General features: G+C 36.1%; 1 protein-coding gene across 2 annotated transcripts in view; it reads left to right on the top strand.

Annotated features, from left to right (window-relative positions):
• Positions 1–494: 494 nt before the first annotated feature.
• AGBL4 (AGBL carboxypeptidase 4) overlaps positions 495–24259 on the top strand; it is a 1401741-nt gene continuing 1377976 nt past the window's right edge. For both annotated transcript variants that reach the window (XM_067726072.1, XM_067726070.1), the window contains exon 1: positions 495–627. In XM_067726072.1, the coding sequence (XP_067582173.1) occupies positions 594–627 (34 nt within the window). In that variant the 5' untranslated portion in view covers positions 495–593. The remainder of the gene's footprint in view (positions 628–24259) is intronic.

Raw genomic sequence — 24259 nt, 5'->3', positions numbered from 1 at the left:
GTCCTTCGCGTGTTTGGGGTGGGGTGGGCACATAATTATTGATTCTCAGGGCTTTTCAGTTTAAGATATAAGTTACTCAGCACCTCGATCAGGGACAGGCACGCAGTGGGGAGAGGCGCCTGGAAATCAAGAAGCCTGTCCCAAGCTCCCGAAGTTCAGTACCAACCACGGTAAAGCTAGCCCAACCATCTCTTCGGTCAGCTCGAGCACCCGCGTGCGCGGCAGGAGAGCGCGACCCCAGCGGACCTGGTCCCCGCGCCCCAGAGGCGGCCGAGCATGCTCAGTTGCCAGCACGCGGTAGCCAGGTTGCAGGGTAGAAACGCAGCGGAGTCCCAGCCTTGCAGGCGGCTGTCCCGGGACGGAGTCTCGCGCCGAGGGGGCCTCGCGCCGAGGGGGCGGGGCCTCGGACGCACGCTAGCTCCCAGCCTGCCCCCCGCCACACGCCGGCCGGCCGCACGCCGGCCGCCCGTTGCCCTGGCAACCGTCGCGCCGCGGCTTCCAGAGGTAGTTCCTGTCAGCTCGCGGATCCCATCGCCCACTCCCCACTGCCCTCTAATTTTCGCGTGGGCTCAGAGGCGGAGGGAGAACAAAAAATGGCGGAGCGGAGCCAGACGGCGCCTGAGGCAGGTCGGTGGGGGCGGTCGATCGGGGAAGCGCTGAGGCTGCACGGCTGTCCTGGGCCTGAGGGGACAGCCGACTTGGGCATGGCGCTACTCCTGAGGAGGCCACTTCTGTGTTTGCGCGATGGGGCTATGACCTCGAGGTCAGGGGTCAAGGGAGGAGCGTACCCCTCTGAGTGGCGGGCAGGCACCCCGGAGTCCAGGCGTCGCAGGGGTGTATGAGAGTGTGCACACTTTTGAGTGAGCATTGGCTGAGAAAGGGCAGGGACCCCACGGAAGACGCCGGACTCCCCTCCTGAGGGGCACCTGTGATGGGGGCTGATTGTAGGGGGTAGGCTGCGTCATGGGGGGGGTTGTACACAGTCATGTGGGAATATGGGAGGGTTCCCTAAAGGGGCATGGTTTAGGGGAGAGGGGCTCCGATTCTGAGGAGGTAGGTGTAAGTAGGAGGAGTGTCACTTTAGTATCAGGCAGTGCCATGGAAGAGGGATATAGGAGTGTTTGTGCTTTGGGGAATTGTAGTGCCTGAGGGTCACCCCTGGTCACAGAGAAAGTATACAAATCCTCATATGGGTCCTTAAGAGTACAAAAGGCTTGAGGGGACACCCAGTCCTTTAGAATCCTACCAAAGGAGGCTATATGGGTATATATGGGATCAATGGGTATATATGGAATCAGTGGGTATATACGGGATCAGTGATCTTGAAGGTCATTCAGAATCAGAAAGGGGTGCATGTTCACATATCTGTGGGTGAAAGGTAGTCTTTAAAGTGCAAGGAGACTAACAGGCAGGGAGACCTAGGATCCTGTTCCTGAGGGGGCAGCCTTGTGAGTATGCCTGGGCTTGGAGAGATAGTGACCTAAGTGTCTTACAGGGTCATAGAAGAGAGCAAGGGTTTTTACAGTTCTGTGTGTGTGGGAGGGAGTTTGTCCCTAAAAGGGTCTGGGAACTGAAGAACTGGAGCATCAGAGTGATATCCGTGTGTGTGTGTGTGTGTGTGTGTGTAGAAAAGCAGTGGCTTTGGAGATATGTGTGGTGGTGGGTGATGGAGTGATATACATGATCTTGTATATGTGTCCTGATTAGGTAATTTGGTTACAAGAGTGATCCACTTGGAGGTGGAGGAGGGAGGTTGTGGTTATGGGAAGAGCATACAATGACTGCAACTGGAATCTGTATGAAGACATCAAGAATGGTTCAAGAGACCATTCTCTCTCAAGACCTGCATGGTTTCTCTTTCTTTCATGGCATCTCTGTTCTTAGACCAAGTAATTCCTCTACTCATTTTATAGTTTAAGCTCCCTCAACTTGAACATGTGCATTCTTTTTTTCATAACATACACTCAACACATGTTTGAGTGCCAGCTATATGCCAGGCATCAAGTTAAGCACTGAAAACTCTCTGCTTGTGATTCTCTTACCTTACTCTTTTTTCTTTTCCTTTCCCCAATAGACTTATGCCTTCACACATATTATTTAATATACTTATTATTTTTATTGCTTATTGCCTGTCTTCCTCCTCTAGAATGTAGGCTCCATGAAGGCAAGGGTCTTTCTTGTGTTTATTAATTCCACATGTCTAGAACCATACCTGGTGTAGAGTTAAGTTATTAATTAATAAATATTTGTTAAATGAATGACTGAATGACCTGATATTGTCTAGATGTTCAAGGAGCTTTCTCTAAGGAAGTGATATTTTAGTTGAGATATAATAGAGATTGAATAAATGAAGAGAAGGGCAGAGAGTGGTCCAGGAAGAGGGAAACCATGTGCAAATACCTGAAGGTAGGAGGAAACATGATGCACTGTATTTAAGGAACTGAAAGGAGACAAGTGTGGCTGCACGTAGGGCAATAAAAGGAGAAAAGAGGTAATCTGAAGCAGATCTTGCAGGGCCTTACAGGCTATGATAAGAATTTTGGTCAAAAATCCTAAAATGGAGAGAAGGAATTGAAAAATGTTTAAGAAAAATCAATAGGACTTAGTGAAAGATGGGAATGTGAGAGAAGGATGTTATCAAAGTGTACTTCTAATGTTTTAGTTTGTGCAGCTGAATAGTTGATGGTGCCATTATGGAGATAGGGAGTCCTGTGAGGGATCTTGGCTGGGTTTGAGAGGGAAGATCATGTGTTTGGTTTTGGGCATATGGAATCTGAGGTATCTTTGAGATATCCAAATAAGTAAGGAGATTGGCAAGGAAGTTGAATTTATAAGAAAAGTCTGAGGTAGCATGGAGTTAATTACTGAAGCCATAAGTGTGGATGAAATTGCCTAGCAGGAGAGTGTGAGGAGAAGCAGCCTGGGATGAAGTGTTGAGTAGCTGCAACATTTCAGTGCCTTCCAAAGAGACTGAGAGTAAAGAGCACAAGCAAAAGAATGTTTCAAGGTAAGTGGCATATTCAACAGCTTGAATGCTGCCAAGTGATATAAAAAGGAAGACTGAAAAACTAGATTTAGCAACATATTTAGCATCATTGGTAACCTTGATAAAAGGAAATTGATGAAGGTAGGAGTCAAACTATTTAACTTCTGAATCACTAATAACTGGCTTGATCTTTGTTTCATTTTTTAAAAATAAATTTATTTAATTTATTTATTTTTGGCTGCATTGGGTCTTTGTTGCTGCGCGCTGGCTTTCTCTAGTTGCGGCAAGTGGGGGCTACTTTTCGTTGCGGTGCACAGGCTTCTCATTGTGGTGACTTCTCTTGTTGTGGAGCAGAGGCTCAAGGTGCTCGGGCTTCAGTAGTTGTGGCATGTGGGCTCAGTAGTTGTGACGCATGGGCTTAGTTGCTGTGTGGCATGTGGGATCTTCCCAGACCAGGGCTCGAACCGGTGTCCCCTGTACTGGCAGGCGGATTCTTAACCACTGTGCCATCAGGGAAGTCCCTCAATATTTGTTTCTTAATTCAGATCCCCAAGAAAGAGAATCTGATTGACACACATCATCTTTTCCCACCAGATCATGTCATAGATCACAAGCCAGTGTAGGACTGACTGTCTTTGAATTGGGTATACATCTATTGCTGGCTGGAGACACCTGGTACAAAATATGTCTGTCAGGTGATTCCTCATCTCAAGAGCAATAGCTAACATTTATGGAGTGTTTATTATCTGCCAGACATTGTACTAAGTGCTTTAAATGATTTAATCCACTTCAGCATCATAATTACTCTCTAAGGCATTATCTCTATTTAACATGTGAAGAAGTTTTGGCACAGAGGAGTTAAACAACTTGCTCAATCTGCAAATAATTGCAGGTTTTTGGCTATTTTAACATTATCTAGATTCATTATTTGGCCTTCTGTTTGTATTGCAACATACTACATACTGAAGAAATAATAGCCATGATGATAATTCCTTCCCTACAGGAAATATTCTACGCTAAGCATACATTAGCAAGGTAAAGTGAAAAGAACTGGGAGTCAGATCCTTGTTTAAATCATGTTTCTGTGACTTATTTGATGTGGACTTCAGATTCAAATTTTCTGATCTTCAGTTTCCTCATCCTTAAAATGGGGATGATATTTACAGGATAGTTGTGACTAATAGTGGATATATATGAAGAGTCCAATAAATGGTGTTTCCTTAATTCCCCTGAAGCTTGAATATAAAAATTCAAATGTATTATATGTACTTTACATATAAAAACGAGCTTTAAACATACAGTGATTAACATAAGACATTTCATTTTTCTTCATTAGCATAATTGATTTGCTGTCAGAAGAAAGACAGACGTCAAGTTTTGGAGAATGTAGAATTGTTAGCTGAACTATGTGTCATGGGACAAGTCTCTATATGAGGTGGATTTTGAGAAATTTCTTGAAGGAGTGAAGAGACACTTAGGATACTTTTTAAAGCATGCAGGTAGCTCTGAAAGATGGTCAGATTTGCAAAAGGAAGTTTCTTCTTTTAAATATTATACTTTAAAATGAGGACATGAATATTAGAATTTTTCTTCTTCTCCAACAATTTGACTATTAATAACAATACAAAAGAAACTTATAGTGAACTAAATGTAGAGGTATTAGTTTCAGGCTAGATTGTACCTACTTCAGTTTCTCAGATTCTTCTCCTGCCTTTCCAACTATCACAAAAAAAGCTTTTGTTCAAATTACTGGGTTAAATGATTTGTTTTCCTATATTGCCAAGTTTGTTACTTTTGTGGAGGCCCATGTTGAGCAGAAATTTTAGAATGATGCAGTATGTTAAAGTGGCCTGAACCTTGATCACTTTCTCTGTGAATGAAATGAGTTGTTTAAAAAAAGCAACATTACATTATCTGAAATTATCTATAGACAGAATCTTGAAATTTTAAAAAGCCTTAGAAATGAGAATAATGTCTTCTATCTTTTGTTAGAAACTGGGCAAAATAGTTAAGCTTTTTTGGCTATAGTTTCCTTATTTGTAAATTTGGGATAGTAACACCTACTTTTCAGGTGACAATTAGAGATAAGGTATGGAAAGTGCACAATGTTTTACACCCCCAAAGAAATGGTAACTTAATTGGTGTATGCACGTGTGTGTGTGTGTGTGTGTGTGTGTGCCTTTTCCTAAAGCCTTACTAGTAAAATCACCTTTAAAAGAAGAAGAAATCCAGGTCTGCAATCTCTTATTGAGCAGCCTTGCAAATATATTTCAGAATTCAGATTCTTTTTTTTTTTTGAATTATGGAAAGACAATAAAGCCTTATATATTGCTTTATGTACTTATATATTTCAGAATTCAGATTTTTTTTTTGGATTATTGAAAGGCAATAAAGCCTTATGTATTGCTTTATGTACTTAGTATTTCATTATGTACTGTTTATTACATAACACCCCCAATGGGATATGGGAGAGTATCCTATAATCAAACACATTAATATCACATTCACACTAATTGAATAAAAGTTATAAATAGCTTCACATCAATTTAGGTTAAGTTTTGCTTACAGATTAATTTTGGCACCAAAGTTGTGAAAAAAATGACTGTTTTTAGAGATTCAGGGATTTTGGAATTATGGAAAAGGGAATGTGGACTTATATAATTTTATCCCTTTTTAGAAATATTTTTAAAACTTCAAATTATTTTTTGTCGCATTTATATCTTTTGTAATATCGGTGAGGTTGGCTTTGTGAAAAGATCCCAAAAGTACTGGGACAGAAAACACCTTTTGTTTCCATGATGCTATGTGCTCGTTTCTTCCAAGGAGCTCTGATAATGTCTGTATTTCTGAGATCTATGAATGTTGCATTTGGTTTTTCTTTTTTTGCGGTACGCGGACCTCTCATTGTTGTGGCCTCTCCCGTTGCGGAGCACAGGCTCCGGATGCGCAGGCTCAGCGGCCATGGCTCACGGGCCCAGCCGCTCCACGGCACGTGGGATCTTCCCGGACCGGGGCACGAACCCGTGTCCCCTGCATCGGCAGGTGGACTCTCAACCACTGTGCCACCAGGGAAGCCTGCTCAGGGTAATTTTCAATGAGAGATACTAGAGAACTGTAGCATTAAGTTCAGAAGGATGCCAATATTTTGATACATATTCTTAACAGTCACAGCTTTGTCTTTTCGTCATTTAAGAACAGCACAGTCTTCTGTGAGTTTCAGAATATATTTATTAATTGCTAAATTTCAGCAATGTAGGTGTTAATTTTAGTATTAATTTAAGAAAAATTTTAATTCTTAGCTGAATTTGATTTTTCTGATTATAAAAGATTATCACAAGTGTGAAAGCTTTTGATAATTTATTAATGGTGTTCACCATATGGGAATATGATAATTTTTACTTTTTATATTTCCCATTTATTTAATGGGATTCATTAAAAAATTTCTTTTTTTCAAACTGTAGAGAAAGAAGTTTTTATTTGTCATATATTTTTGAGAACTATTGATTGTGAATATTTGACTCTCAAAATAGGCTTTCAGAATAATGTACTTGCATGTCAACTGAAGGAAAACAAAACAAGCAAACACAAAGATGCATAGAATTTTATATAAGATTAAAAACTTTTATATAGGCTTGGAAATTCCTAAATAAAAACTTTCAACAATTTTACAGAAGGACTTCCCTGGTGGTCCAGTAGTTAAGACTCTGTGTTCCCAATGCAGGGGGCCTGGGTTCGATCCCTGGTCAGGGAACTAGATCCTGCATGCCTCGAAGATGCCGCGTGCTGCAATTAAGACCTGGTGCAGCCAAGTAAAGCAAACAAACAAACAAAAAACTCCAAAACAATGTTATGGAAAAAAAAATCTGAGATTTGGTGTAAAGGAATGGAAAAAACAATCTGCCAACAATTATAGTTTGCTTGCCTTTTTTCAGGAGTCTTAGAATCATTAATTTTAATATATTAATCTCTATGTCAGGCTTTGTGGAAGAAATCATTATGCTTTGGACTGTGTTATTCGTTTAAAAATTATTCATTCAAAAATATATATTGAATACCTACCATGTACCTGGCATTGTGCAAAACTCTGGAAATTCAGAGATGGATTAGACAAAGTTCCTGCCTTCAAGGAGCTCCCATCCTAATGGAGGAGGAATAGAGTTAGAAAATTACCATCCAGGCAATGATAGAGTTGTCCACAGAATTCTGAGGCCAGAGAATGGTTCCCTGAGAGCCTGTGGGTGGTGGTGGCAGTAATAGTTCACTAAAGCTTCTTGGAGGAAGAACCCATGAATAACAGTCTTGAATGTAAAAAGGAGTTAGTCCAGCGATGACGGTAGGCAGAGGGACTAGGAGAGTATAGTAGGATTTGGAAGGCAGAGAGAGCAACACGTGCACAGAAAGTTGTGTGGTGAGGGAATAAAGCTTATGCAAAACATTGCTAGTATTGCTGATCTATTAACAGAACTGAAGACTGTGGTCCTTCCTACCTCCTACCCCCACCCTGGATTGGTTCTTAAACATTTCTGGGGTCATATATCCCTTTGCCTATGTGATGAAAAAACAATAATTCTTTCTCATGGAAATGCACATTATGTGTAGACACACAAAAACTTGAAAATGATTTCAAGTGGTAACATCCATCCCCAGAAACCCAGGTTAAGAAATCCTCTATTTGTTAGTAATGAGGTTACATTTAAGAATCTGAAATCTTCAAAGTAGGAATACTTTGGGGGAAAGGGTTGATCTAATATCTGGGCTAGAGCAGGTTCAAAGTAAATGCTGGCCCCTACATTATTTGGTCATCAGTTTATCTTACACTTTTAGCTTCTTTGTAGTTTACTTTGTGTACATTCTCTTATTTTGCCTCACAGTGGACCTGAAGAAAGAATCCAGTTACATAGTTAGGTTCAAGAGAGATTAAATGATTAGTTCAGGCTTATGTGGCTGGAAACGGGTCTTTCTGATTCCAAAGCCCAAATTCTTTCCATTTTTGCTCTCCTGTAAGTAGAAAAGACATGCATAATATTATAAGACACAGTAAGGGAATTGTGAATTTTTATCTTTATATTGAATGTTAGAGGTCAGGCAACTTACCCAGAGTCACGTAAGAAGCAAGAAGAGGATCCAAAACTGTAGCTCAAATTTCCTGATTCCCATTCAGTAAATAATAATAGACTGCCCTAAAATGGAGAGAGATAAATAACCAGGTATTATAGTAATGACCTTTAAAAACAAAGTTATTTCAGTAAGACAGTCTGCCATTTACAGTGTTACTTCTTTCCTTTCAGGTACTTTGAGTATATCTTGTTTAATTCTCACAAAATTCCTGCAAGGGGGTATAATTATCTCAGTTTTACATATGAGAAGATTAACATTCAGAAAGAATAAATGGTATATATGTACCACAATGTTCATTGCAGCTCTATTTACAATAGCCAGGACATGGAAGCAACCTAAGTGTCCATCCACAGATAAATGGATAAAGAAGATGTAGCACATATATACAATGGAATATTACTCAGCCATGAAAAGAAATGAAATTGAGTTATTTGTAGTGAGGTGGATGGACCTAGAGTCTGTCATACAGAGTGAAGTAAGTTACAAAGAGAAAAACAAATACCATATGCTAACACATATATATGGAATCAAAAAAAAAAAAGGTTCTGAAGAACCTATGGGCAGGACAGCAATAAAGATGCAGATGTAGAGAATGCACTTGAGGACATGGGGAGGGGGAAGGGTAACCTGGGACGAAGTGAGAGAGTGGCATGGACTTATATATGCTACCAAATGTAAAATAGATAGGAAAGCAGCTGTGGGAAGCAGCTGCATAGCACAGGGAGATCAGCTTGGTGCTTTGTGAACACCTAGAGGGGTGGGATAGGGAGGGTGGGAGGGAGATGCAAGAGGGAGGAGATATGGGGATATATGTATATGTATAACTGATTCACTTTGTTATAAAGCAGAAACTAACACACCATTGTAAAGCAATTATACTCCAATAAAGATGTTAAGAAAAAAAAGAGAATAAGTGGTATAGCTAAGACTACATTACCAATTAGTTTGAGAACAGGAACTACAACCTGAGGCTCTCTGGCTCTAAGTTCATACTGATAGGACTTCTCTGCTCTGCTTCTTGGCTTTATTTCCTGGGTATACAGTCTCAGTACTGATAGAAGGGGAAGGCATACAATAGAACTTAAATAACAGATTTTCTTCTCTAGAGGAAGAGGTAATACATATATACATACCGTAATTTTCAGACAAATGTATTAAACAAAAAGTATGTGTTTGTTTCTAATTATTCTAATCATGAGGTTAATGAAGTTTCTCATCTTAGACATCTCTACACATGTACTGAGTAAATTAGTGCTGGATAGTAGGGACTAAAATAGCAATTAGCACATGGTTGCTACATAGTAGGCATTCAATAAGTATTTGTGGAAGAAATGAATGAAAAGTTTTTTTATCCATAAATTTTATGTTTAAATATTTGAACTTAGGCTATTGGAAGCTGAGCATGTTGAACCAAATGAAGGAGGAAAGTGGGGAAACTTTTGACATTTTACAAACAAAATGTACTAGTTGAATATAACACAAACACAGTTGGTGAACTGGGGATGGAAAAGCTCATTTAAAACCTCATTTGTTTTGGCTAATAGGAGTCTTTTGTATTACCATACACATTTTAAAATAATTTGGTCTAGTTCTGTGAACAATGCCATTGGTATTTTGATAGGGATTGCATTGAATCTGTAGATTGCCTTGGGTAGTGTGGTCATTTTAACAATATTAATTCTTCCAATCCAATTTGTGTCATCTTCAATTTCTTTCTTCAGTGTCTTACAGTTTTCCAAGTACAGGACTTTTACCTCCTTAGGTAGGTTTATTCCTAGGTATTTTATTCTTTTTGATGTGGTGATAAATGGAATTGTTTCCTTAATTTTGTTTTCTGATAGTTTGTTGTTAGTGTATAGAAATGCAGTAGATTTCTGTATATTAATTTTGTATCCTGCAACTTTACTGAATTCATTGATGAGTTCTAGTAGTTTTCTGGTGGCATCTTTAGGATTTTCTATGTGTAGTATCATGTCATCTGCAAATAGTGACAGTTTTACTTCTTCCCTTCCAATTTGGATTTCTTTTATTTATTTTTCTTCTCTGATTGCTGTGGCTAGGACTTCCAAAACTATTTTGAGAAAGAACAGGGATGGAAAAATCATGCTCCCTGACTTCAAACTATACTACAAAGCTACAGTAATCAAAACAATATGGTACTGGCACAAAAACAGACATATTGATCAATGGAATAGAATAGAGAGCCCAGAAATAAACCCATATTCTTATGGTCAATTAATCTATGACAGAGGAGGCAAGACTATACAATGGAGAAAAGACAGTCTCTTCAATAAGTGGTGCTGGGAAAACTGGACAGCTACATGTAAAAGAATGAAATTAGATCATTCTCTTATCACCATATACAAAAATAAACTCAAAGTGGATTAAAGATCTAAATGTAAGACTGAATACCATAAAATTCCTAGAGGAAAACATAGGCAGAGCACTCTTTGACGTAAATTGTACCAATTTTTTTTTTTTTGGCTCTGTGTCCTAAAACAAAAGAAATAAAAGCAAAAATAAACAGATGAGACCTAATTAAACTAAAAGCTTTTGCACAGCAGAGGAAACCATCGACAAAAAGAAAAGACAACCTACTGACTGGGAGAAAATATTTGCAAATAATATGACCGATGAAGGGTTAATATCCAAAAATATATAAACAGCTCATACAACTCAACATCAAAAAATAAACAAAAAAATGGGCAGAATAACTGAATAGACATTTTCTCAAAGAGGACGTGCAAATGGCCGATAGGCAGATGAAAAGATACTCAACATTGTTAATCATCAGGGAAATGCAAATCAAAGCCACAATGAGATATCACCTCACACCTGTCAGAATGGCTGTCATCAAAAAGGACACAAATAACGAATGTTGGCAAGGATGTAGAGAAAAGGGAACCCTTGTCTACTGGTGGTGTGAACGTAAACTGGTGCAGCCACTGTGGAAAACAGTATGCAGGTTTCTCAAAAAACTAAAACCAGAACTACCATATGACTCAGCAATTTCTTTCCTGGGTATATATTCAAAAGAAAAAACCACACTAATTTGAATAGGTGCATGCACCCCCGTGTTCATAGAAGCATTATTTACAATTGCCAAGATATGGAAGCAACCTAAGTATGTCCATCAACAGATGAATGGATAAAGAAGAAGTGATACACACACACACACACACACACACACACACACACACGCTGGAATACGACTCAGCCATAAAAATGTGTAATAGTGCTTCTATGAGCCTCAGTTTTATTCATCTTTAAAATGATGATACTAATCCTTTACTCGATAGAGTTGTGAGGGTGTATGTTATGCATATGATAGAGTAGAAATTCTATTAACCAACTTATTGGATTAATTGATGCCTTCCATTCCATGAGGTATACAGCTTCATATATATTTAAAGAGGCTCTCTGCTCATGTTGCTACCCCAGATACTGGAAGAGAGCAATTTTAAAGATGTGTATTATAAATACATTAAAAACTTAAAATAATTTTAATTAAAATTGGAAATATCATCCATAGCAGTAATGTTCTAGGTTCTCTTTTACTAATGTCATTACCAGTGTACCACCACAAGAATAGCAATGATTATGAGAAATGCTAGTAAAATTTTTGCAGCTTGGTAAAAAATTATTATAAATGTTTTGAACTTTCTAAAGAAAAACTGGAAGGCCTTATCTCAGTTTAGGTTTATCAGTATTTTGGGTTCTTTGATTTGAAGCTCAGCATCACTCATATTATAGAACTGGATGAAGAATCAAATGATTTAATGAACAGAGTGGATAACTTTTATTCCTTTCTCCAAAGAGACTGGATCTTTTATTTCAATTTAATATAAAATATATGTAGTCTAGGATTCAGTTTCATGAAAGCAACGTTCCCTGTATTCTGAGGAGGGAATCATGATTTAATTCTTGTGTTTATCTTTTTATTAATTTCTAGAAGTTGATTTAATAAGGTCGCAAGGGAAAATAAAATCTTCTTTCCTCTGCATCAACATTTGCCAGAGTTGAGACTAATTTTAAGTTGGTTTGCATTGATTATATCTTTTCTGTTACTGGAAGACTTGTCTTGTGACTACATCAGTGTTTTTTTAATTGATTGAGTTTCTTCAGTTAAGGAACTCAATAAATAATTGAGGTATTTTATATATTTTAATTGAAATCTGAAGAGGTACATTCTGAGACAATAGGTGTTGTAACTAATTAGTGAACCATATTATCCCAGAGGTCAAATTGTGTTTTGGGGGGAAGAAGGAGGGGTAATTTTTCTTTATCATTTGTACATCCTTACCTTCATAGTGGTTTGAAGTTGGCAAAAAGTTGTTCTCAGCAAACTTTACATTGAAGTGTATGTCTTCCTGATGAAATGAAGTAAGTACAATTTTTTTTTAGGTTTCTAATTTTAATGCTACTTCTCATTTAGGTTATAAAAAGTTGCTAAGTACTCTTGAAAACACACTGTCTACTTAAAACTGTGAGATTGAGTTTTCTTGTTATTAGAGTGACAAAAGCATCCTTACCCTGTAGGTATTTGCTCTGAACAATACATACTTTGAAAGTTTACAAGTTTCAATCAAATGGTTGTCAAAAGCAGGGTTAGGTATTGTCAGGAGAATAGATCAATTCCTTTTGTTTCTGTCCTAGCGAGCTAAATGTTTTTATATTGATTTTATAAATTTTATTTTTATTTTTTATTTTTTTATGATTTAAAAAATTTTATTTTTTCAAGCTCTTAATCTTTTTATCTATCAATCCATTCTCTTTTTTAAAGAAACTAGAAATTAGTAAAATCTGTAAACTTTTCATCTCTACCTTTCCTTGATTTTTCTGCTGCAGGCTTTTCCTACCCCTGCCTTGTTCCAGTTAAGTAGAAGACATTGGCATACTGAATAAACACTAGGTCTTTGGTTTTTTTCACCCTTCAATTTTTTATCAGTTCTCTCTTTTTTTTTTTATTACTTGGCTATGATCTGTCTGGCAGACCAATAGCACTCTCTGGTTCTTAGGTATTTCAGGTCTAAAATGAATGTGCTGTTTATTATTGCCAACTACCTTGTATCATGAGTATCATGAATATTTAGTGCCAAAGAGAAGAAAGAGGCTAGGTAATTAAAAAAATACTTATGTATATGGAATTCCTAAAAATCAAATTTGACTTTTAAATATTGCAGATTTTTAAAAATGATAAATCAGGGCTTAAAATCCATTTTCTACTCATACTAGTTTTCTGAATCTAAGAAAACTGCTTCTGATGAAAAGTAAAGCAATCCTTGGATATGTAAGGCATCACCACATTTCTTAATTCTGAAGTTATCTTTGTCTTTGCCTTGCAAGTTTTAATTAGTCATTTTGAAAAAGTGTTAATAGTTATGTGGAATTTAAATAAAGAAACATAATTATTTCAGATTGTTTAATTTACATATAGCTTTATTTGAAATATATTTATCACATTCTTACTTTTATTCAAGTTATTTTGTGTACATATCTCCTAATTTTGCACATTTTCCCTTACAAGGTTATAAGCAAATTTGTATCAGGCACAGGCAATATTGGGTGAGTCCGTCTGACTGGACTTGTGAGCAGAATCTCCTATTCCTCTCCATATTGGCTTCCTTGGGTCTTGGAAGTATAACTTTAATTATTATTAATTTTTATTATAATAAGACATAAAATTTAAATTTGGCTTCCATACAGAAAGTAGGAGCATAAGAGAGCTGAGGCTCTTACCTTTCTGCAGTGCATACCCTATTAATCAAAAGGTGTTAGCATTAAGGTAAAGGGCCTCTGGTGGTCTTTTCTGTTCCTTACCCACCAGTCGCTCATAGTTAACTCCTCTGTGGACAATCTCTATGGCCATGTGTCAGGACTAGGACAGACTTAGCAGCTCAAATCAATGTGAGGAAACCAGTAAGGTTCCTGGACTGACTTAGGGATATTGTGTTTTTTCATAGACTGACTATATAAGCTGAAGGTAAAAACAATTTGGTCCATTTGACTCACCATGCAAACTGAATCTTATAACCGTTCTTTCAAATTAATTTACCAGACACTTATTTATTGGAGCCTTATTTTGGGATGAAAGAGAGAAATAAATGACAACTGACCACAAATAACTTACCTTCAATAATTTATTTACACAATAGGAACATCAAAGGTGACAATGAATTAGGTAAAGTCTTTTTTCTCTCATCTCAATGGCTATCAACAAAATAAATTCTTACTATCAGGAAAGATCTGGAACACATCTCCCTTCATTCTGTTGTGCCATATTAAGTTTTTCTTAGACAAGTCATTGCAAACTGGTATCACACGGGATGGATCAAGATACCAGATATATTTTGTTGGGCTCATGAAGCGTATTATTTAAGAACAGGGAGATTTCACATAAAAGTATGAATTTCTGGCTTCTCTTGAAAATTCAGGAGACTTGGCAAAAGTGGGCCTACATTGATGCATGTTCACTATTGGCTGGAGCTGAGCAGCTAGTGCCACCTTTAGAAGGGGTCAAAGGCTTTCTGGTATGACATGGTCCCCACCACTCACTATTTTCTCCTTAGTGCCTTATTCTCAGTTTGCTTTACTTATTTGGTGTTACTTGCATAGTTCATAAAATTTGCAACCCCTGGTTTAGGCCATCATTGTGAAAAAAAAGCATAGATATATTTTTTCTTTCTGGTAGGCTAAGTTGAAAAAACCCACCAGAGAGGTAAGTTTATGTTTTCCTTCCTTCTACAGTCATAGGGGCACTCTTATAGGCTATCACAGTTTTACTTGGTAACATAATCTTATAGGATCAGCATATCTATAAAGCTACTACCTAGACAGATAGTTTTGGATATAAACTATAAGTAAGTTGTATTATGTGGCTAGTTTAAAATAACTCCATTTAAAATAACCTTTATATTATGGAAATTTTCAAACATATACAGAAATAGAAAGGATAGTATAAGAATTCCTAAATACCCATCATCTAACCTCAACAATTATCAATTATGTTTATCTTTCTTACTCTCCTTCTTCCCCTAGGACTGTACTGAAGCATAGTGAAGATGTATAATTTAATCTATAAATATTTCAATAAGTACCTCTAAAAGACACATTCCCTCTCTCTCTTTTCTCTTTCTTTCTTTCTCTCTCTCTTCTCTCTCTTTCCCTCTCTCTGTGTGCGTGTGTATATATATGTAGTATACTACATGACATATATATATAAAATTATGCCATATATATATTCATACCAAAAATAAAATCATACCAAATAACAATTCCTTAATATCAAATATCCAGTTAATTTTTAATTTGATTATTTCATAAATGGGTTTCCTCTCCATCTCTTTTTTTCCCTTACAATTTTTTTGTTTGAAGAAAGCAGATTGTTTTCCTGGATTTTGCTGATTGCCTTCCTGCGATGTAGTTCAACACATCATTCTGTCTTCTACATTTCCTATAAATGACTGGGTATATCTAGAAGCTTGATTAGATTTGGTCTCCTTTTTTTTTTTCAAGACTATTTCAAAAGTGGTTTTATGTGTTTCATTAAGAGGCACATAATGTCTGATTTTCTTTGTTTTTGTGATGCTAGCAGCCATTAACCAATTATACATGATTCAGATTTAAACAATAATAATTCAAAACAAGAATAGACTAGAATTGCCATAAAAGTAGTACAGCTGAACTCTAGGAATTTAGAGGAGGAAAAAAATAACTTAGGACTAAAGTGATCAAGAAAAATTTTATGGAAACTGGTGCTTAAGATACATCTTGAAGAATGGGAATGATAAAAGGATACAACATATTAGCCAGTTTAAGCTAAGTTATACAGTGATAAATGACTCAGAAATCCCAGGGATTTGTAACAACAAGAAAGGTTTATTGTTGTAGTAACAGCAAGAAAGGTTTATTTCTTGCTTCCAGTGTATGTCCACTGTGGGTCAGTTATAGCTTTGCTTCACATCTTCATGTAACAACCCAGGCTGATGGAGTAGCTTCTGTTTGGGACATTTCTGGTCTCATACAAGAGGAAAAGAGACCATATTAGAACCAGGCAATGGTTCTTTGTAAAGCTTTTGCTTGGAAATGGCACATGTCACTTCTGCTCACATTTCTGTTCAAGACTTATAGCAAGCCTGCTACTAACAGGATGGGTTGTATAATCCTGCCATAGGACAGGGCAGCAAGTATTTGAAAGAATACTATACTCTGTGAAGGAAAGATTTCTGGGTGAGAAAGGAAAGGGTATTCTGGGTATTCTGAGAATACTGTCTCTCCGCTCTTCTTAGAGATCCTAGGGCAAGGAGAAAGGAAGAGCCTCTTCTTTTTCTTTTGCAAGAGAAATTGTACCATCTGGGCAGAGCCAGGTTTTAGAGTAAGGAGGTAGTGGGAACATTTAATGAAGAGTAGAGGAGCATTGGGGAGAGTGTATAAGAGGTGCAAATCACATTAGTGCTAGGAGGTAGGTGACATGGGGAGCTAGACTGGATGCAGAGTGATTAGACAGCCTTAAGAAGGGTAAATAATGAAGAGGTAGTGGAGAATTTGTAGCAAAGTTAATCTCAGAAAATTCTAAGGGAATCAAAGGATCATAGGGATGAAGGAGATTGTTGAAAGGTGAGCAGAAGGAACTTGGATGGAATGAACGTTCCAGGGTTCCAAATTGATAGAAAGTAGTATAAGTGCCTTTGGGAGCTTAAACTCCCAGGTATGAAGAGACCTTTGGACAGGCTGGGTTTTTTTCTTGTGTGTGTGTGGCCATTTCCCCAGATAGATAAGGAAGTAGATGACACCCCAAACTTAAGGATTTAAATGAGAAGGGCCCAGAACAGGTTGCGACAATGGGGACATTTCAAAGTAAGGATCTATATGGTGCTTGATGACTGGATGTGATGAAGAGAAGTTGCTTTGTCTATATTTATGAATGCTCACTATTTATTAGGCACCTTATATACATTATATTTAAGCCTTACAAAGTCCTACAAGGTAAGTGAAATGAATTTCTATTTTTATAGACATGGAACTTAAGTTCAGAAGGGGTATAATAAATTTGCCTAAGCTCACACAACTAGTAAGAAGTAGAAACAGAAGTAGAAACAGATCCAGTTGACTCCAAGGTCCTTTGCTGTTCCTTCTATATGATATCTTTCAGAGAGGAGAGAGAAAGGAATAAAAAAAGATTGGGGTTTCATTGACAGAAATGGAAGAATCAAAGGAAGAAATGGTTTTGTTGTGGAAAGGATAGGTTTATTTTAGGCATGTTGAATTTGAGGTAGTAATGGGATATTGGTGTGGTTATGATGAAGATGCAGTTAGAAATTTGAGACTTGATTCTGAGAGAGCCAGGAGAGGAGATAAAATCAGTGAAAGTGTGCATAGTTGAGTATATAAGTATAGATATATATTATATGAAGAGTGAGTTGGATATAAAAATGAATCATTTATTTAAAGATTTTTAAAGATTACAGTATGTAAAATTTCTGAGTTTTATAAAGCTTTCAATATATTCATTTTAAAATATATTTTATTTCATGTATGCAGATTTATGAAAAATTATTTATATAGCTCTATTGAAAATAATGTATATAAATATATAAAATTATACATGTATGTATCTTTAAATATATACTGAAACTAATTCCTGCAAGGGGAATTTACATTATATTGGCTCTAATAACTTTGCACGGGGATCTTTGGACTCAGAATATTAATAATTGATGATTTTAATATACCACATAATATTCTGTCTTCTAAATGAAAGGTTATTATATGTGAATATTGCAGTCATATAATAGTGTGGATTAAATGGTGTACTAAATCTCCCGGCTTCACTGGTAGTTTCACTTGTATATTTTAAAATAAACGTTTATTGAGAGCTTGCTTTGTGCTAAATAGTTTTCACATGGGTTATTTCATTTAGTTCTCAAGTGACCCTGTTAGATTTGGGATTTTTTTCATAGTGAAGAGGATATAACTTTAATATGATATGTTAGAGATGATAATATTATCATTTTTATACCACTTTAGAACGTACACAGAAATTTCTGCATAATTCATATTAGTACAAGAGTCATTGTGTTAAACATGTACTATGTGTTACAGGACTCTGAAACTTATTTAGTTCTTACAGGCCAACTGTGAGGAGGGTATTATTATCATTTTTACAATGGGGAATGTGAGACTCATGTAGTTAAATAGCTTGGCCAAGGTTATATGCCCAGTAAGTGACAGATCACAGATGATTTTAAGTACATTACAGTTTAAGCCATTACAATTAGTACTGCTATCAGCCTCGGCCTTGACAGAAATTGTGCACAATAGCTAAAAGAAAATAAAATGTGAAAAACAAATGTCATCTCCACATTAGTATTGCATTTCATTTTAGTGCTTAGTGCCATTATAGAAATCATACCAATATTTGAAAGATATTTGTTTTTAATTTGTTTGGATTTGTTTTACAAAATTGTTTTAGAGCACAATTATGTCTAAGGGCAGGAGATTTAACAGATGATCACTAGCTTTCCCCCACTCCTCAGCCCCTAAGTAGAACATGCAATTACTCTTTTAGGAAAGAAAGAAATAGAAAATTATATAATTGAAGGCATACCCACCAGGAAAGAGTTAAAAAGTGCCTTGGTCCTTCAGATACTCTCTTGTATTTTTATATCATTCAACTACTGTAAGATCTGTTGCTTCTGTGAGGAGATAATACTGTGAAGAGATAATATTTTATAAGTTTCTGAAATATTTCAGCATGATAGAGCTGATTGGAATGGCATTTTATATTTGAACTTATTTTTACATTTTTAAAGAGCAAAGATACAGACATATAGCTTGTTTTTACATATGTATTTTTTTAAATCAGTCAAGCAACATTGTTGATTTAAAACAAAGGAGAATTTCTGTTCCTTTAAATGATAAGTAGAGGCATTTCATTGACATCACTTTCGGATTTGCTTGTCCAAGTCCTATCTACCCTTTTTTGGTACGTTGTGAGGAAAAACATAACCTCCCCTGCTTGGTAGAAAATAAAAGTACCTACTAAGCCTGTACTACAGATGATAAAACTACCAGGACAGGCCTAGTTTAAGCTGTGAAAGCTACTTATCTATATAACATGCCTTTCCTGGGCTTGTCCCCTCATTGTTCCTGACTGCCTAGACCATATCTCATCAGTGATATCCTGTCAGAGCTTTTTCTCCATGGGCAGGGCATCAAGCTACATATCTCCCAAAGATCAGTTTTCTTTACTTTAAAATACACGTCTTGTCTCTTCCTTCAAAGCTCTATCATGTGCTGTTTTCTGAGAAATTAATCCATTATTTTATGTTGATGCACAATCATCTATTATTCTTCTCAGCCTACTTGGGGACTGAGGCAGTATATTTATACTAGGCTTAGCTGAGCATTTGAATGGTAGCACAGTCAAGCTGTATGATCTTGGGCATGTATGGTAACTTCTCTGAGTCTCATTTTCTCCTATGATAAATGGTACAAGTACAGGTTTATTTCTAGGATTAAGTGTGTAGTGCTATATATATGTAAGGCATTATCACTAAGGCATTTTTGTGGTGTTATCTAGATACTCAAGAACTTACTCTAATGGGAATTTCAGATGCTGTGGCTTACTGGAGAAAGAAGCATTTTTGAGTACGTACAAAATATAGTCTGGTACCAATACTAATTCTCCTGTAGTTACCATTCCTACTACTTTTAAGAAACTGGGATGGAGTTTAGAGAGAATTGGGATTGAAGTGACTTTTATAGCTATAAAACCAAATTTTTTTCCAGATGTTCTTTGTGTTGGTTATATGCAATTATCCTAGATGTATTTGATTTAGAACTCCTTATGTAAATAGTGAAACCAGTCAGAGGAAGCAGGGCCATTATGAGTGGAAATCTGATCAGACCAAGAAAGCAGAGACTTTTTTCTTTTGCTTCACGTGGGCAGGGCTTTCCTTTAAAAAAAAATTAACTTCAGAGATATAATGTACAGCATGTTGAATATAGTTAATAATATTGTACTGTATATTTGAAAGTTGCTAAGAGTGTAGGTCTTAAAAGTTCTCTTCACAAGAAAAAGAATTGTAACTGTGTGGCAATGGATGTTAACTAAACTTGCCATAGTCATTTCTCACTATAAACATATGTTAAATCATTATGTTGTACACCTAAAATGAATACAATGTTATATGTCAGTTATATCTCAACTTAAAAACCAAAACACACAAAAATAATGTCAACATATTTTCATTTTGCCAGAAACCTTCTTTATCGCTGAGGAGAGAAGGTTCATTCTAGAGAGGGCTGTCTCTATTGTAGCTCTGCAAAGACCTGGGAAATATAGGGAAAGTAAGATGCCTGAGCAGGAAATAGGCTAAGTGACCTTACATTTCTCTTATTTCCTCTTTCCCTCCTGAGGAATACATGAAATTGCCTGTTGGTACTCTCAGATAGTATGCTTATAATCAACTAGATAAATGGGCAGATAAAAAACTTGATTCAAATTGCATCCTTGATTAAAGAATAATTAGAGGACAAGTTCAAGCTATTTTTATTCTCTCTGTGTTTTGTACTTCTAAATTGTTTAAAAGAAGCTTCATATTTTCCAAATATAGATGTATTTTTGTATTTTCTTTTGTAATAATATATTTGTAAATTTGATGACATACTGTTTTAGACAAGCTAAACATGCACATAGCAAAGGACTATATTTCTTGCCTTTGAGTCATCATATATACTTTTCTTACTTTAAATAAATGATCAAAAATTTCTTCTCTGAAGTAAATAATCAAAAGGTCAAGTATAGCTCAGATTTATTAAAAAAGAAAAAAATGAATTATTTATTTTGGTTATATTTTTATAGGTATTTCCAGCTATTTGTGTAGTTAAGAGCATGAACTTGAGTTATACTGCTGCCTGAGTTCAAATTCTGGCTATTTACCTGCAATTATTTTAAGAATTAATTGAGTTAATATTTGCAAAGCAATTAGTACAGTGCCTAGCACATAGTAAACACGATGTAATTTGTTAAACAAATTTTAAAAGCTACATTGTTAGAAATCATTTGACCTTTCAAGTTCATGGTACTTGTATAGTATTTGAACAAAGTATGAGCTCAGTGGACATTTTTGGATTTGTGGTTACCTTACACATAATATGCTTGACAAAATTTTAGATGAATGACACCAAACACAAAAAATGCTTACCATTATTTTATTTGTTGTTACATTGTTATTTTACATGCTATTGCTATTTTACATGTTATTTTCAATGATTCTTATATTTTCTAGAAGCATTGAAAATATATTTAATTTGTTTTCTGAATACTGATAACAGATCTCTTGAATCTCACCTCTCTATAGGTATATCAGCTTAGTCACCTAGTTGTTAAGAACTGCTGAATTGGTTTGCCTTTAGGAAGAACTATTTTAGATTGTCCAGCTCTTGTTATCATAGTGCTAATGTAAAAGTGTTAACAGTATACCAAAGCTCCTTGTATATACCAAAGGCTTGTTTCTTAGAAAATGGAATCAATAATTTCAAAACTCTTATGATTGAGATTGTTTTTTTGCCTCTTGACATTTGTGGATAAAATTAGAGTTTCTCTAGTGATTTGGAATGGAGTATAAAAAAATAAAAGTATTAAATATAGTTGGCAATCATGCTAGTATATGCATATGTGTTTTATAGAGCTGTTTTTTTCCCGTAGAGTGGTTGTATTTTACATAGATCATTTCCTTTAGCAGCAGGGAAGTGGTTTCCTAGAGGAATAAGTGAAATCAAATCTTCTCTAGATTTGGGGGATAGATGATGTTAGATAGTTACTCCAGTATCACAGAAACATTTTCTTACAAAGAGATATGAGAAGAGAAAAGAAAGCTTATAATTTGGAATAATAGGTAATTGGTAGTACTGTATAAGATACATTTAGAATACATAGATGAATATAGGTGTCACTTTGTTGTTTACTATGGGCATTGGTATCACATAAGTAAGTTAACCCCTTAAGTTTTGTAGTACACTTATGGGACTTTGGGATTCAATACAGAAGAAAGATTAGCAAAATATTTCATTTTAAAAGAATCTGTTAAATAAAAATGTATGACAAATTGGTACAAAATATTTTCAAAATGAACCTACCATACAAGAAGTGGAGCTATCAAAACTCTCATACACTGCTGGTGGCAGTATAAACTGGCATAATCACTTGAAAAACCATTTGGCAGCATCTATTTAAGTTGGGCATATGCACACCCTATGACCTAATGCTAGGCATGTACCCTTCCCCCAAATGTGTATATATGTGCACCAAAGACATGTACAAGAATATTGATAGCAGTATTATTTGGAATAGCTGACAATTGGAGCAACCCAGTTGTCCACCAAGAATGTATGGCTAAATTGTTGTATATTACTACAATGTAAATCTCTACAGCAATGAGAATGAATAAACTACAAGCAACATAGTGTTGAATGAAAGAAATGGATTCAAAATGATATGCCTTATGATTTCATTAACATAAAGTCCAGGACCAGTAAAAGCTACTCAGTGTTAGAAGTCAGGATAGGATTTACCTTTGGGAGAATAGGAGATAGTGATTGAGAAGTGGCAGGATGATGACTTTGGGGTTCTGGAAATGTTCTATTTCTTGTTGTGGGTAATTATTGTACAACTGTTTTTATTGTGATAATTCATCATTCTTCATATTTAAGATTTGTGCACTTGTCTGCATGTATGTTATATATAGATAAAAAGAATTAAAAAATAATCTTTTCCAGGATCTCAGTGAATTGTTACAGTATCTGGAATACCTAAGAGAGGAACAGTAGGATATAATTTAAAAGACATTAGATACCTGCAGTTTTCTCCCTCTTCATCAAGTCTGTACTCAAATGTCAGCTTCTCAGTGAAACCTTCCTTCACTGCCCTCTTCTGTGCATGCACCTTTCCCTGCTTTTTTTCTCCTTTGCCCTTATCAACATTTAATGTATTATAATTTTCCTTTTTTATCCTGTTTATTATTTGTTTCTCATCGCCATATCACTCTTAGGTACTAAGAGAATATAAGCTCCAAGAAGTCAATAATTTTAGCCTCTGTTTTTCACTCAGATCACAGAGCAGTGCTCAACCCATAATGGCTAAATGAGCGAGAAAATTTATAAGTAAAAGAATACATGAATGAATGACAACTAGTGAGCTGAGGCTGGAGAGTTAGAGAGAGGCCAGATGATCTATGGTTCATAGGTCAGGTTATTGGATTTAGATCTCCTTCTAAATGCAATGGTAAGTCATCAAAGATTTGAAATGGGAAATGATATGGTCTAATATATGTTATAAATTTATAATTTATAACAAGAGTGATAACTGGGGGAACTAGGGAGGAAGCAGTAACCCAAAGTTGTTAGTGGCTCCAGTCATGATGATGGTTGTAGAGCTAGAATAAAATGGGATATTGTTTGGAAAAAAAGGCATTAGAATAGGAGAAATTGGATCTCGCTCTCTCTCTCTCTCTCTCTCTCATAAGGACCTTTCTATCTACTCAGTTGAGGCAAGTTTTTTCTGCTCTTTAAACCTCAAATACTCATCTATAAGTAGAGAAAATAGTATTAGTGAGGATCAACAACATGGTTGATTTTAAAGTATTATACAATATGGTATAATTGTAACTGTTCTTATTAAATGAATCAAAGAAGTACCAAAGATCAAGGGTCATTACATTCAAAGATCCGAACATCTGTAGATAATAGATACTGCATTTAAGCAAGCAATGATTTTTGAAAAGCTGAGCAACATGTGAGTTCTTAAAGGGTGTGCTGGAGGGTCCCGATCTATTGGCTCTTTCATCATGATATGTAAGCATTCTTTGTCTCTCATCTACAGAACAGCAAATCCATTCCTCAAACAAGTATCCCCTGTAGCTATTGCTTCATAGCTGAGCTTTTTGAGACAGTCTATATTTGTGATTTATTTTTCCTCACTTCCTTTCCTCAACTCACCATCAAGCTTCCACACCTATCACTGTAAGAAAAATGCACTCTCTTTCAACCAGTACTCCTGCTTTTAGCTTCACTTGCACTTCCATTTTCAGAGCTATTCTGGGCTTCCATAGTGAGAATCAGCCTGCTTCTGGGCTTTGCACTACTGCCACCATA

Source organism: Pseudorca crassidens, chromosome 2 (assembly GCF_039906515.1).
Source record: "Pseudorca crassidens isolate mPseCra1 chromosome 2, mPseCra1.hap1, whole genome shotgun sequence".
NCBI classification, from domain to species: domain Eukaryota; kingdom Metazoa; phylum Chordata; class Mammalia; order Artiodactyla; family Delphinidae; genus Pseudorca; species Pseudorca crassidens.
Note: the sequence above shows the minus strand (reverse complement) of the source record. Positions and strands in the feature narration are given on the sequence as shown.